Source organism: Dioscorea cayenensis, chromosome 6 (genome assembly GCF_009730915.1).
Source record: "Dioscorea cayenensis subsp. rotundata cultivar TDr96_F1 chromosome 6, TDr96_F1_v2_PseudoChromosome.rev07_lg8_w22 25.fasta, whole genome shotgun sequence".
Lineage (NCBI taxonomy): Eukaryota > Viridiplantae > Streptophyta > Magnoliopsida > Dioscoreales > Dioscoreaceae > Dioscorea > Dioscorea cayenensis.
The window spans coordinates 14,046,133-14,059,771 of record NC_052476.1 but is presented as its reverse complement, the minus strand read 5'-3'; the positions used below and the strand labels follow the sequence as shown (position 1 = coordinate 14,059,771).

General features: G+C 33.2%; 1 protein-coding gene across 1 annotated transcript in view; it reads right to left on the bottom strand.

Annotated features, from left to right (window-relative positions):
• The window catches only part of LOC120263419 (translation factor GUF1 homolog, chloroplastic), a 51,715-nt gene extending 42,806 nt beyond the window's left edge, over nt 1-8,909 (bottom strand). The window contains exons 1-5 of the mRNA XM_039271309.1: nt 8,521-8,909; nt 5,789-5,965; nt 5,598-5,684; nt 2,268-2,324; nt 2,004-2,069 (exon numbers count right to left, since the gene is read on the bottom strand). Coding sequence (XP_039127243.1) covers nt 2,004-2,069; nt 2,268-2,324; nt 5,598-5,684; nt 5,789-5,965; nt 8,521-8,787 — 654 coding nt within the window. The 5' untranslated portion in view covers nt 8,788-8,909. The remainder of the gene's footprint in view (nt 1-2,003; nt 2,070-2,267; nt 2,325-5,597; nt 5,685-5,788; nt 5,966-8,520) is intronic.
• Between the last annotated feature and the right edge of the window lie 4,730 nt (nt 8,910-13,639).

The following is a 13,639-nucleotide window of genomic DNA, read 5'->3' as shown; positions in this document are numbered from 1 at the left end:
GAAAATTTGCTCTCTTTCTTTCACTATGACTGGGAAAATCAACTGATCTTAAGGCATGAGCAGTCTTGTGAACATCAGTAACAGGCCGCTATGAGGTTAATACTCCATTCTTCATTCAATCAAGAGCATTAGATGGCTAACTACCAACAAACTTCAACAAATTGCGGTTTAAGGTATAAGAATTAAAATTCAAATGAGAACCACACATGACAGTCAAATAAAGTTCATTAATACTTTATATGCTGTACTAAGACGGCAACCTAGGGAAGTGGGCAACCATAATATAGGAGCTGCAACCTATCCTAAACTACAAGCCATGGTGCGAAAGCACTAGTGCAAGATATGAAGAATAAATTAGAATATTTAATCTATAATTAGAACCATTCATGACACCATAACAAGACATCAATAGGTAACTTATGCCTCACAGAATGGCAGCAAGAATCCTGAATCAACATTGAATTAAATCAAATCTTTTGTGTTTAACTATGCCCAAGCAAGTAATCAATATTCAACTTCTACCTTAGGTTTGGAGAAAACCTTACTATCCCCTCAATTCCATTCCAACTCCTCAATGTTCTATGCTTAGCTACAAATACCAATCCAATTTCTAGTATCTGTCATACTTGCTTTCATTCCAACCATCCAAAATGAATTATCAAGCATATTTGCCTTTGTAACAATTGGAAGGTGATTTCACTAGTAGCTTCAATTTTCAAGTTTACAATCATATGCAAATAGATTTTACATAAGAAGGCACTCATTTTTATTGTTTGCCTTTGATATATTTTTAAAAAATGTCATCCAATAAAGATCATTGGGTAGGCCATAGGGTATAGGCCTAACCCAATAAGTAGTGCAAGTTGCATAAATAGTGGCATCAAGCACCTCCTCATTCAAAAACAAACTATTGTACTATGCCAAAACCCCAAATAAATTGGGGACATGGTTACGAATAACAAATAGAACATATTTCCCAGCAGTGAGAGAATTTCAATTTTGTTGGAGGGTCAAGGTTCTAATTCAACATTAACTTGAGATACAATCTGTAAAACTTTTCATACCTCAGTTAGACACCTATGGTACTATATTTCAGCCTCTAAAGATTTACCAACAAACACTAAATATCAAGCATGCACATGATTCAAGTGTGTAACACTTCCATATTTTTTTTTTAATTTAGATATACCAGTCAAACATGCAATTCTATTATTTCTATATATTTCCTCACAGTTTTGGTATCTATGATGTCTATCATTTCTAACGCAATTTACAAAGAAGATTATGGTGCACATGATCACTAAATGCTTTAGAAATTTCATCATATTGGAGTCTGGAGTCATCATTACAGATTTCAGCTAATCAGTAACTCAGTTTGATATTTGAGTAATTCATAGATGCATTTTATCACCACTTTAGCAGAAAGTCAGGCTTTTTATTTCTGATGTATTAACAAGCTTATACTTGCAACATAAATGTCTATAAAATCTTGTCAACTTCAAACCTACCTCTGAAACCAAGTCATTATTAATATGTTCCAATATCATGCAGTAGAGAAGCACACTTAGCAATTCTGTTAGTGTGTGTTTGTTAATAGACAATGAAATCCTCTTTATATATAATGACACAGTAGAGAAGCCATTGTTACTAAAACCGAGTATATACCATGTCTCAGCACACAAATATTTCCTTCATTATGGTAACAAGTTAGTGAGAAGTACTTCTATGGGATATAATCAAACTTAACAACCAAAGAAAAGAATCAGTTAGAAAGGTATTCCAGAAGGACAATGTATTATCAGCTTCAAATAGTCAAAAGGTAGGAAATAATGCATTAAAAAAAAAATCCAAAAAAAGCCTCTCCATTTGACCAAATCAGATTTTACATAAGAATAGAGCAAAAGAAAAGGTAGTTAAGTAATACAAAACAATGAATTACATGGATCCTGAGCTGTTAAAATGCATAAATAATATGAGAACAAAAATTAGAGAAATGCCCTTACAGGGATTATTTCTAGGTTATTTTCCAGAGCCAGATAAACATTTGCCAACGTCTGAGCTTCCACACCCTAATTCATCAATATTCAAAGAAAATTTAAGCCATACCTACATGAGAAATACTCTTGCTTAAAAGCAAGACATAAACTGAAATTTGGGTTTATGTCCATATTAAATCAACTTTGTGTAAATAGCAAACACATAAAATTCAACTTTGTTTAAAATAAAATTTGCCCTAGAACTAGCAATCTGAAGCCAAAGAAGTTCACCTGAGAAGCATCTACAACTAGAAGAGCACCTTCGCAAGCAGCAAGAGAACGGGAGACCTAAGTAACAAATATGTGCACCATCATGAGAACCTTAAGAAAATAACATGAGCATTTTCTTTTTGATCAAACGCAGTAGCCATCGTGCATCAAAATTTGTAATTTGTAAAATTAGGGGAAAAAGAGATAAATGCATGAAGGGACAAGAAATAAGCAGAGTAACAAATAGTCCACATCAGTTAATTTGGAAAACACAATAAATAAGCTTAGGTGTCTCATCCTATAAACTTGTTGTTGGGCTGAATTGGGAAATCCAAGCTTTTTCTCTTTTTGTAAAGCTCTGATCAAAGAAACTTAGGGAATCGGATGGCGAGGAACAAATAGAAATGATCCAGAGGCCATCCTTGAGGGAGTTGCCATGACATGGCATGATACTTCGTGTCCAACAGTTAGAGGCAAAGTTTCCATCTATCGTGAAGGCATTACTTTGACAGACTAATGAAACATGTTTTGCTGAATATAGTGTTGACTGGCATGCTAAACTTTAATGGCATCAAAACAGTTTGGTTGATTAGTTTGCTTGCAATATGGCTAGCTAAAACTAGAGTATTACATATCAAACTAATAGTCTCATATTAAATAATTTAGTAAATATAGATTTGAATATATACAATTGGTCTCCCATCCTATCAACTTAAGCTTTTGGGTTGAATGAAGCATAGATAATATGTTTGGTTTGCATCTTAATACATATAACTGGAATACTAACCTTTGCTAGACATGTGAATCACTGAATAAAGATAGATGAAGGATGAGGAGAAAAGATCTTGAATAATTTATAAGAAACAAGAAATTCAGACTATTAATATACTAATATACAACAAGCTAGCAGCTCTAAACTAATGGAACATAACAGAAGACAACTTAATCGGAGTAAAGCAAATAGGCTAACTGCCATTCTATGATATCTAGCTAAATTTGGATACAAACACTGTAGATTCTATAATTTCCAGCAATAAAAGCAAAATCTTGTTCAAAATTCTTACTGAAAATATTAAATTGGATAGATTAATTATATAGAAACTATTGTTGATACAGCTTTCTATAGGCCATTTGATACAGCTTTCTATAGGCCATTTCTTTCACAGATATTATTATTTTAATTTCAGTTTCATTTATTGGTGTTAGAATTTCATACTCTTTTTTTGTTGATTCAATCATATCTCAAATGCATATCTAATGGATTGGCATGCTTGATTTCACTTAGCTATGATCATATCCCTCTGGTAAAAGGATTACCTATACTTAAGTGCAAACTATGCACATCAAAGTGATAGCATGATGAAATTAATGATATCTTCAAAAAATTAGATAGTCACTGTCATATAAAAATTATTCAGATGCATAGGTCCAATCTAACAGCACCAAAACAACAACAACCACCACATTCCAACGCTTCCAAGCTACCAAGTCTAATTACCTGCAGGAATACACCCAAATAAATCTAGTCAACAAGCAAATTGAAAGAGAAATGGAAATAGACATACTAAACTCTTGAATTTATTTGGGTGTGTTCCTACAAATTAATCATATTTATTAACAACTTAGTGCCATTGGGTTGACAATTTCATTGACACCAGTATATCCTAGTCCTATTATGCTGTTTCTATGCCCAAGCAATCAAGTGTATCTATTTCTGCACCCAATTATTTTAAAAGAGTCCACCAAATATCAAAAGGCAATTTTAGCTAGATACAGCCTATCAAGCCTATCCAAGAAAAAATTACAGGCCACCTGATCCCAGTTCACACTTTATATTTGTTCTACCGGAGACAAGGATTTGGGTTCCATGTCTTCTAGGCTTAGCTAGCGCTTATCAACTTTCCACTCAAACTTTCCATCTAAATTTTTAAGTTGATTCTCAATCAATGTTCTATATTTTAATCCACCACGCACGTCCCCTATCTTTTTAAACTCTAAAAGTCATTTTTTTCTTTTCCTTATCTTTTTAAATCATGATTTTTCTCCATTTTTCTAATCATTTTTACTCCTTAATGATTTTTTTGAATTTTATTTTGCTTGAAATAAATTTTAATATAATTTAAATCTCTTGTCCATTAATCCATTCCTCAAAACAATGCGCCTCAGGTGTCCCAGCTCCTGCTTCTAGTAGCCAATACTTGGATGTTGAAAAGTCTGATAGTTTCAAATCAAAAACAATTGTACCACAATCTTTTTTCTCTTAATTCATACTCTGGCCCAAACAATCATATAATCCTGCTGCCCAAAACAATTTCCAGTAAAAATGTGCCCCCTAATTCATTTGAAAACCTTTTCTGATGAATTTTCTTGACAAAGCATATATTTGCTAAGTAGTGCAGAGTTTTAGTTGAATTTTTGGTAACATCACGGACATGGTTGTGCTTTGTGGTGTGTTTTATTGTTGCTCAAATTTTGGAAAGCTATCTTAAATACTTCTGATCTGTTGGATGTTTGGACAATATGCAGTGCAAATATTCAAATTTTTTTAAACTATTTTATCCTGAAATTCGGGTGTTTATATTATGTTGGTTTCTTCAATATACGCATTTGGTTACTTGAACTACTAATTGCGAACAATGCACACTAAGGCAATGAGTTACATTTCATTTCTGAATGCATAAGAATATAGTAACAATCCTTTAGGTTGCCTGACGTTGAATTGACAGTCACATAGTCGAAACAATAATAAAATGGAGTCAATGGTAGAACACAATTGAATATCTTGAATGGAGAATTAAAATCCGAACCAAAATAATAGAATATAATTCTTGCTTTTCCTTTAAAGGAGAAAGATTATAGATTAATTTATGAATTGATTAGATAGCAAATAACTAATTAACTTAAATAAATAATTCAAAAGATCTATCATTAACTTCTTTCATTGCCTACACCAAACCAATGCCAGCAAATGTCAAACAAGGAGTTCCTGTTAGTGAAGCTTAAAAAATTTGCAGAAAGAAAAACGAGGTTATTGAAGATAAAACAACATCTGGTTTGAAAACCACAGTACCGCAACATGTCAAGTATTCATTGCTCAGAAAGCACAAAAGTTACTGTGAATAATCAGCAAATGATATCAAAGTATTTCTCCATTTAGTCTGTGTAGAATAGGTTAAACTAAAAATACAAAGCAGGCTACTGGACATTGCAATTGCCATTACTGATCCCCGAAAAGAATGGTGAACCCTAAGTATCATGATTGGGAAAATAACGAAACAACAATCACACTTAAATTGGTAAGACAATTGAAGGAATGCAATGAAATTATATTATTCGATATAACTTTTACACCTCATACGAGAAGTCAACATGCCCAGGAGTATCAATCAGATTGAGGCAGAACGGCTCCCCATCCAATACATATCGCATCCGAGCTGCCTACAATAAAGCTATTCCAATTATATGCCAGGTCCATCACCTGTGGTTCACGAACTTTAGGACCTTTCTGTATAAAGATTCAAAAGGAAATTGGTTGGACCCACCTGCAGTTTAATTGTGATACCTCTTTCTCTTTCTAGATCCATATTATCAAGAAATTGTTCCTTCATCTCCCTCTTATGTACAGTACCAGTCAATTGCAATAACTTATCCGCTAAGGTTGACTTCCCATGATCAATGTGCGCAATGATACAAAAGTTTCTTATGTTTGATATAGGAACCTGAATGAAAAAGAAGATGCCATTGATATCCAAATGTAAAGGAAAAATTAAGGAAAAGTAATGAACACTAACAAATCATTACTGGATTAAAGCCACAGTTAAACCTTTTCTTTTTACCCCTAAAATAAAATTAAAAATATTTCATTTTGGCCCTGAATTACATAAATATGATTATTGTGGTCCCTGAATTTGTTTGTTTTGATCACTCCTTCCAATCTAGACATTGAAGTGACAAAAATGAAGAACTTCATGTGGTTCAAGGCCAAAATGAACAACTTTTTACTTCAAAGTCCAAAACAAAAAATGACCAGAGCTTCAGGGGCAACTTGTGACTTTAACCCAAGGCATGTAGAATATCTTTAAAGAACCAAGATTTTGTATAGACAACCTTGTAGAGGTACAAAAGAAAAATTTGCTTTGCATATATACCATGCAGAAATATGTATGCAACAATCTTGGCTTTAAAGAATAGGGTTGCCAACAGGGTTGGGAATATGCAAGGGACATATTCCCCATCCCTGACCCTAATTTCACACATCTTTCCCCTTCCCCGTCCCCAACCTTGTGTACAAAGATAAATTTTTCCCCATCCACAAACTTGCGGGTATTAACTGAGTCCGAAGATTCCTCGTTTGCCCAATTCATTTGTTATAAATATTTTTCCTTGACAATAAAGTATTAGCTAAAAAGTTTAATAAACACAACTTCAAAAGTAAGTAAATATTACAACACCACATGCAACAATAAAACAAGTAAAAACTACAATTTAACTCAATAAAATCTATAAAATCTATGCTTTTATTTAGTTTTTTTTTCTTTTGGTAATGTTTATTTAATCATTAGTAATTTGATAATCAAATAGACTGATGGCCTTTTAACTTTTTATTTAGATACTTATAATATATAATACATATATAATTTAAATTATATATGATCTTAGGACGAGGCCAAGGCGGGGAGTGTATACTTCGTCCTTATCCCCGTGGCCGAAGGGAAATAATAACTTTGCCCCATCCCAGTCCCCGTTCCCTGAATTCAATCCCCGTCCCTATCCCTGTTAGGGGCGGGGAATCATGTTCCTCATCAGGTTCAGGGCACATTGGCATCCCTCCGGCAATTAAAATTTACATAAATATACATAGTCAAAACTGAGCTAGAGTATACATACGAAAATGCACACATTAACCTGAATGCATATAAGATCTTCTGAAACTAAATTGAATTAAACTTTAATAAACTCATTATTCATTTTCACACCAAAAAGAAATGAAGCGCTTGAACAAACATTGGCATCTACTCGATGCTACTCATGGACTTCACGTTCAAAGTTCAAACTAGTTCACCCTTAATCTTTTGGAAAGAATGTATTCTCAAACCAATTAATTCTCCCTTAACCATTTCTCACAATGCATGCAGTCAATTAAAGCAGCAACCTCAAGAAACTTTTTAATCAGCAGCTTTATGAGTTCTACAATATATTTAAGTCATATGCAGCACCAACCTACTGCCTTCATCAACTACAGTTAATTACTCTTCAGCTAGTTATTACAATACTCCTTAATCCTAAAGCTAGCAGAGGTTCCATTGAGCCATAGTGGCAAGGCAGTTATTCATGATTTTTTTCCTAATGCTGATTAGGGAAGTTACGTTTCCACTCATTAGTCCCTCAAAGATACTTTTTTATTTCTCAGACAGCGCCCAATCTCTTGGAAACCAGAGACACAAGTTACCAACTCTAAATCTTCAGACGAAACTAAATATCAATAAATGAATTATAAAATAGAATCATTTCCTTATCTGCATCATGATTGGGTGCCTCTTTCCAACCAAGAAATCCACATTCATTCAAGCAAGATGAACTTCATTCTTCTGATAATCAGGATCTTCACAAAGTGCTAAACATATCAAACTGACTCTCATTTAATTTATGAAAAGATTTGATATGGACTTATTCAGCCACTTTTCTACAATGCATCAAATTGTCATGACTCCACATTAAACTTGAAAATGAATACCCATTATGGTCTAGTTTGCAAGTTTTTTTTTCCTCAATATTTACTACCTTATGGAGTACTATTATTTTGAATGTGGCTATAGGAATTATTTACAACAGATTTGATTAAATTGCCTCATAACAGTTTCCTCCCAAGTCTACATGATTGCCAAAAATATAACGTTATCTGTCACAGAATTATCTACAATGATGCATCATGTTGTCCTGATATCACATAAACCTGGGAAAAGAATATTCATTATCATCTAATTAGCATTTTTTTTCCCCTCAAAATCTACTTCTTTATGCGAAACCATTTCATTGAAAATCCCAAAATCAATAAAAACAAAAAAGGATTTTACGCAATAGTAGCTAACCATTTCCTCTCAAGTGCACATGCATGTACATGATTAATAAAAATATAACCTTGTCTTTCACAGTATAGCAAGAAACAATAAATCTTCATGAAAACAGAAAAAAAATTATATTCTGAATGCATCAGTATAGAAATCTACAAGTTGTTCCATGGATAGCAGAGACAGAAGAAACAAGTTAAAAGTACCTTCTGAAGTCTATCTTGACCGGCATCCAATGAAGTTTCTGAATCAGATAAACCTTTGGATGCTGTTCCTGCAGCTCTGCAGAAAACTCTCAGTCTCTGGAAACGGCAAGAATGAGAGGACATCCTCAAGGGGGCCCGAAGAGGAGCGGGCATGGAGGCGAGGTTGCTACTGGGAATTGATGGCCTTTGTGCCCAATAGTGGGTGGTTCCGCAACGACAGACCGCCATGGGTACACAGCTCAGAAGAATGGAGGTGCTAGTCGCCATTTTAGACTAGAAATCGATATCAATGGAACGGTGGTTTGCAGGAAGCGGCGCTTATCCAATCCGCACGGTGAAGATGTTCACCAGTGTTCGGGACACTAGTAATTGATAATTACAATGGTGCCATTGAGGCTTTTTGTTAAAATATATATATGTATATAGAGATATATATATTTATGTGTGTATATATATATATATATATATGTGTGTGTGTGTGTTTGTGCATTTTAAATATTTAAAGTATTTACGTGAATTGTTAATTGCCAAATACCCCTTGAAAGTTTCGTTTATATACATTTTCCCCTCTCCAATTTTGGTATCCCAAAAAAACCCTCCTTTTCTCTCCACTTATTTTTAAACCCGTCAAGTCGTTAAAGTGACTAAACGGAGTTGGTTGGGAATTTTTTTGACAACAATGACCTTCATCTACTAACGCAACCTTTTTTTTTAATACGGGCTTTTATCTACTTGTAAGAAAGGTTTTCTTCTAACCGGAGTCTTGGTTGTCCTTTTTTGGCATGTTTGCTCGTTCCATTTGGAATCTGTGAGATCTCGGGTTGGGTTGGCAGATCCGATCTGGAGATTGGAGTCACGGTGGAGACACCTAGATCCGCCGGCAACAGCGTGGGAGTTCGACGGAAGTGCACCATCGCCGGAGCGGACCTCAATCATTTCTTGGATTTATGGGTGTTTGCCCTGTTGTTTTATTTTCTTGGCGGTAATAAATGATAGACACAAAGATCAATTGTTTGAAGTCGGAGAACCCTTTAGAGGACTCCGTTGGTGGAGAGTTGGATCTGTAGACAAGCTCTGCTGGTGTTGGGGTTGAGGAGAAAGAGGTCGTGGAGATCGTTGGAGAGGTTGAGGAGCTAGTGGCATTGGAAGAGTAGAAGGAGAAGAGTGAGGAAGGTGAGAACTTGGAGAATCATACTAAGTTTATGGTTGAAGAGACAAAGGAGAAGGAGAATGTAGTTGCGGAGGAGATAGACAGAGATGAATTAGGAGAAAACTTTAGATTAAAGTATGTTTCTGTTTAACTATATGTGTTTTCGTGTAACTTAGGTATTTTCTGTTTAAAAAAAATTGTTTATGTTTAATAATATTGGTTCATGTTTAAGTTACAGAGTAACGTTTAACACAAACATACAATTTTAAACGGAAACTGGGTTACTTAAGCAGAAACTGGGCTATTTAAGTGGAAACTAGGTTAGTTACACACAAATATACACTATTAAGTGGAAGCAGACTAAGTTAAGCTACTAGTACAATAATACATTATATTTTGATTAATTTAGATCCCAAAACTCTTTAGAAATTATTGGATTAAAAAAATAAAAAAATAAAAAAATTAAACTCAAATTCAATTGGTCTTTTTAATAAATGCTTAAAAATAATGTTTAAAAAGAAAATATCTTGGAATAAGAACTTTAGGGAATTAGAACATAAAAAGAATCACCTTTTTTTATGGATATATGGATAAATCTCTAGACTATTTTTACCATGGATTAATTCTTGTTCTATAAACTTTAGACTATTTTTACCAAGTACTCTTTTTAAATCTTGTAGATTCCAATCAATATTTTTCTTCCGAAATTAGAAGTACATTAAACATAAAGATAAATTTTTAACGCTTTTACATTTAATAATAGTTGTTTTTTTGTTTAAGTTATTTTTATTTCCGCTTTATCAATCCCGGGTTTTTTTGTTGAAGCTAACACGCTTTTCGCTTTAATCGCCTCTGCTACTATTTAATTTACTCGCTTTTTTTGTTTATCCGATTATGTTAGAGCGCATTGTTAAATGTTTTTCCTTTTTAATTTGTTGGGTTTCAATAGTTTTTACATTATATGTTAATGCGTGATCCGATTAAGTTTACCAATTTTTTTGTTTAATAGTTTTTGGTTTTTTTGTTTGCGAATACACTTTTTTTACGTTTAAGAATAGGTTTTTTTGTTTAAGTTATCTTGTTTTTTTGTTTAATAATTAGGGTTTTCGCTTTAAGGTATCGCGTTTCGCTTTAATAGTCTTGGTTTCTGCTTTAACAATAGTTATTTTTTTGTTTAAATTACCTTGTTTTCTTTTTATCAATCTCGGTTTTGTGCAATCAACCCCATGATAAACATTCCGACAATCTCAAATTTATTCATACAAAAAGAATCGACATAAATCGGATGAATTTGAATTAAAAAAAAACACACACACATACCAATTAAGAATCTCCAAGGGGATCGACATAAGTTCTAAATCGTTCCTTCCTCTCTTACAAAACACTGAATACCCTCCCCCTCCTCATCCTCCTTCCGTTCGTCTGATTTTTTCGATTCTCTAAAGTACAACACATCTCTCATTAGTATATCGATTCTCGTCGGCCTCTTCCTTTTCAAGGCCGAGCCTTTCCCACTTACTTCATCGTCAAGGCAAACTCGAAGAACCCATAGCAACAGAAGGTGGTGATGAAAATGGTCGAAGGCCACTAGAGATCCGCGGTGAGGCTCAAGGTCTTTCAAAAAATATTTGAAAGATGGGAAAAAACTGTGTTATTTTAAAAAAGATGATGTGCTTTTTTCCACCATTGTTGAGGGTAAAAATGGAATTCAATAAAATGAATTAGACGGAATTAGCTGAAAGGGGAAAAAAATGAAGTGAAACAAAAAAGGAAGGGTTGTCCGGCAAATTCAAAAGTCAGAGGGGTTGTCTGGGAATTTTTTAAACTGTTAAGAGGTAAAAAATAATTTTCCCTATAATATATATAGGATATCTATACAATAGTTTTAAAAAAATAGACAGGAAATCCAAAGAATAGCATGAGAAAATTAAATAATTAGGCAGAAAGAATAAGTTCAAATATATAAAAATTTTACTATAGTTATAACAAATTGATTAGGCCATTATTGTAATGATCGAGTGATTAAATCATTTGAATTTTTTTTTAAAAATTTTTAAAAATTCAAGCCCCTAAACAAATAGATGAGAAAGGGGATTCAAATATATGAAATATTTGAACAATAACTAGATATCAAGTGAATATATATATATATATATATATATATATATATGAATTATCTAAATAACAGCATAAAAAACTAAATCAATAGTTGGAAAAATGTGAAAATAACATTAAAAATTTGAACAAACAGGTGAAATTTCTGAATGTAGGATGTCACAACAAGTGAATGTGCAAGTTGGATTGTTTTACCTTTTTATTTATAAAAAATAGTTTTCACACATCTTATTCTACTACCCATCCCAAAATATACATTTATTTATTTATAGAATTTTTAAATATTATTATTTATCTTATTATCATAATTAAATATTTTACGGTAATTATTTCTCGATTAAATTATTATAATTAATATTTAAATTAAATTTCTCACTTTAATATTTAATTATTATAAACTAAACAAATATTTTTATTTATAAAAATTTTAAATATCATTATTTATCTTAATTATTATAATTAAATATTTAAATTACATATCTTAATTTAATCATTATTGGAGATAATTATTCTAATTCATTAATTTAATCATTACTCGAGATAATTATTATAATTAATAAACTAAATTAATAATTTTTACTAAAAATAAATCTTTTGGAGAGTGGGGTTGAGGGTGTAAAATGGAAATTTCCCATTAAAAGAATTGCCATAACTCATCTTTCCGTGTAAAATGAAAATTTCCCATTACGAGAATTATTATTAAGAGAGGAATGGGTATTATACAATAATATTGTATTGTGGGCCATATACAATAAAAAAAATTAGCTTGCCTTTTTTTTTTCTATTTTTTCCTATTGATCTACCTTTTAGTGAGTGACAACGCCCCTTGTGTATGTCCCGCAAGTGCACAGGTTTGTCGAGTAATAAAATCTCAGGTGAGTGGTTATCGTATCCACATGGAGTAAGGAATAAAAATACTTAAATTGTTTCTTAACCAAGTGAAAGATGATTAATGGTTTTGTTAACAAGATGTAATGTAAACAAGAATAAAAGAGACAAGAAAGAGAAGCACAAGTAAAGGGGTGGTAAGGCAATCGATATAAATGGGGTACTCGGATATTGTTCTGCCTAGGATGATCGGTTCAAGTGCAAAACCCTCTATTATGCTTCCTAACTAATGAATTAATGAGTCGTGGAGATCCTTTAATACATGGTCCCAAATCTAAGGTCAACCATGCCTGACTCTATACATGTCCCGGAGGAAAAATCGAACAATCTTAACACCTCGCACTCGTACAGAATCGCAATGAGTTCTAGGGATTCCAAGTGATACATCCTCTTCCTAAATGTAGACCTAACCCTTTAGTCCAAGTGGAAGGTCCTTAGTCACAATTAAGTCCTAGGTGCTAAAATCACTTCAACGCTTCACTCCATTGCCTCTGCAACTAAGCCCCAGCGGAAGGTCATCCCTTAGCCCATTCACTCTACTATGACCGCAAAGAACTCGAGGAAATGGAGGTAGGATAAATCACACCGGAGGGGAAAGGGGAAGCTCCGCTACCTCTCGACTCACCCTCTCAACCCTCTCCAATCTAGCTTTGTCTAACTCTCGTGGTGTGTCACTCACTCACAAGGGTTACCAATAAGAACTCTCAACCCTAGTGTCACTCTAAGGGAGTATTCATTCAATCAATCATTCAATCAAACATTCAAGATTGGAACTCAATTAAAGCATCAATTAATGAAGGCATAATAAAAGGTTTAATGAAACAAATACATCCTAGGGTTCACAAATCCAAGTACCCACTAGGGGGTTTAGCTCTCCATGGAACTAGTTACAATCAACAATAAAATCGAATGTAAAAGCAAGTAATCTATAGAAAACCCCCTCGATAGTCGTGACGATGGACTTAT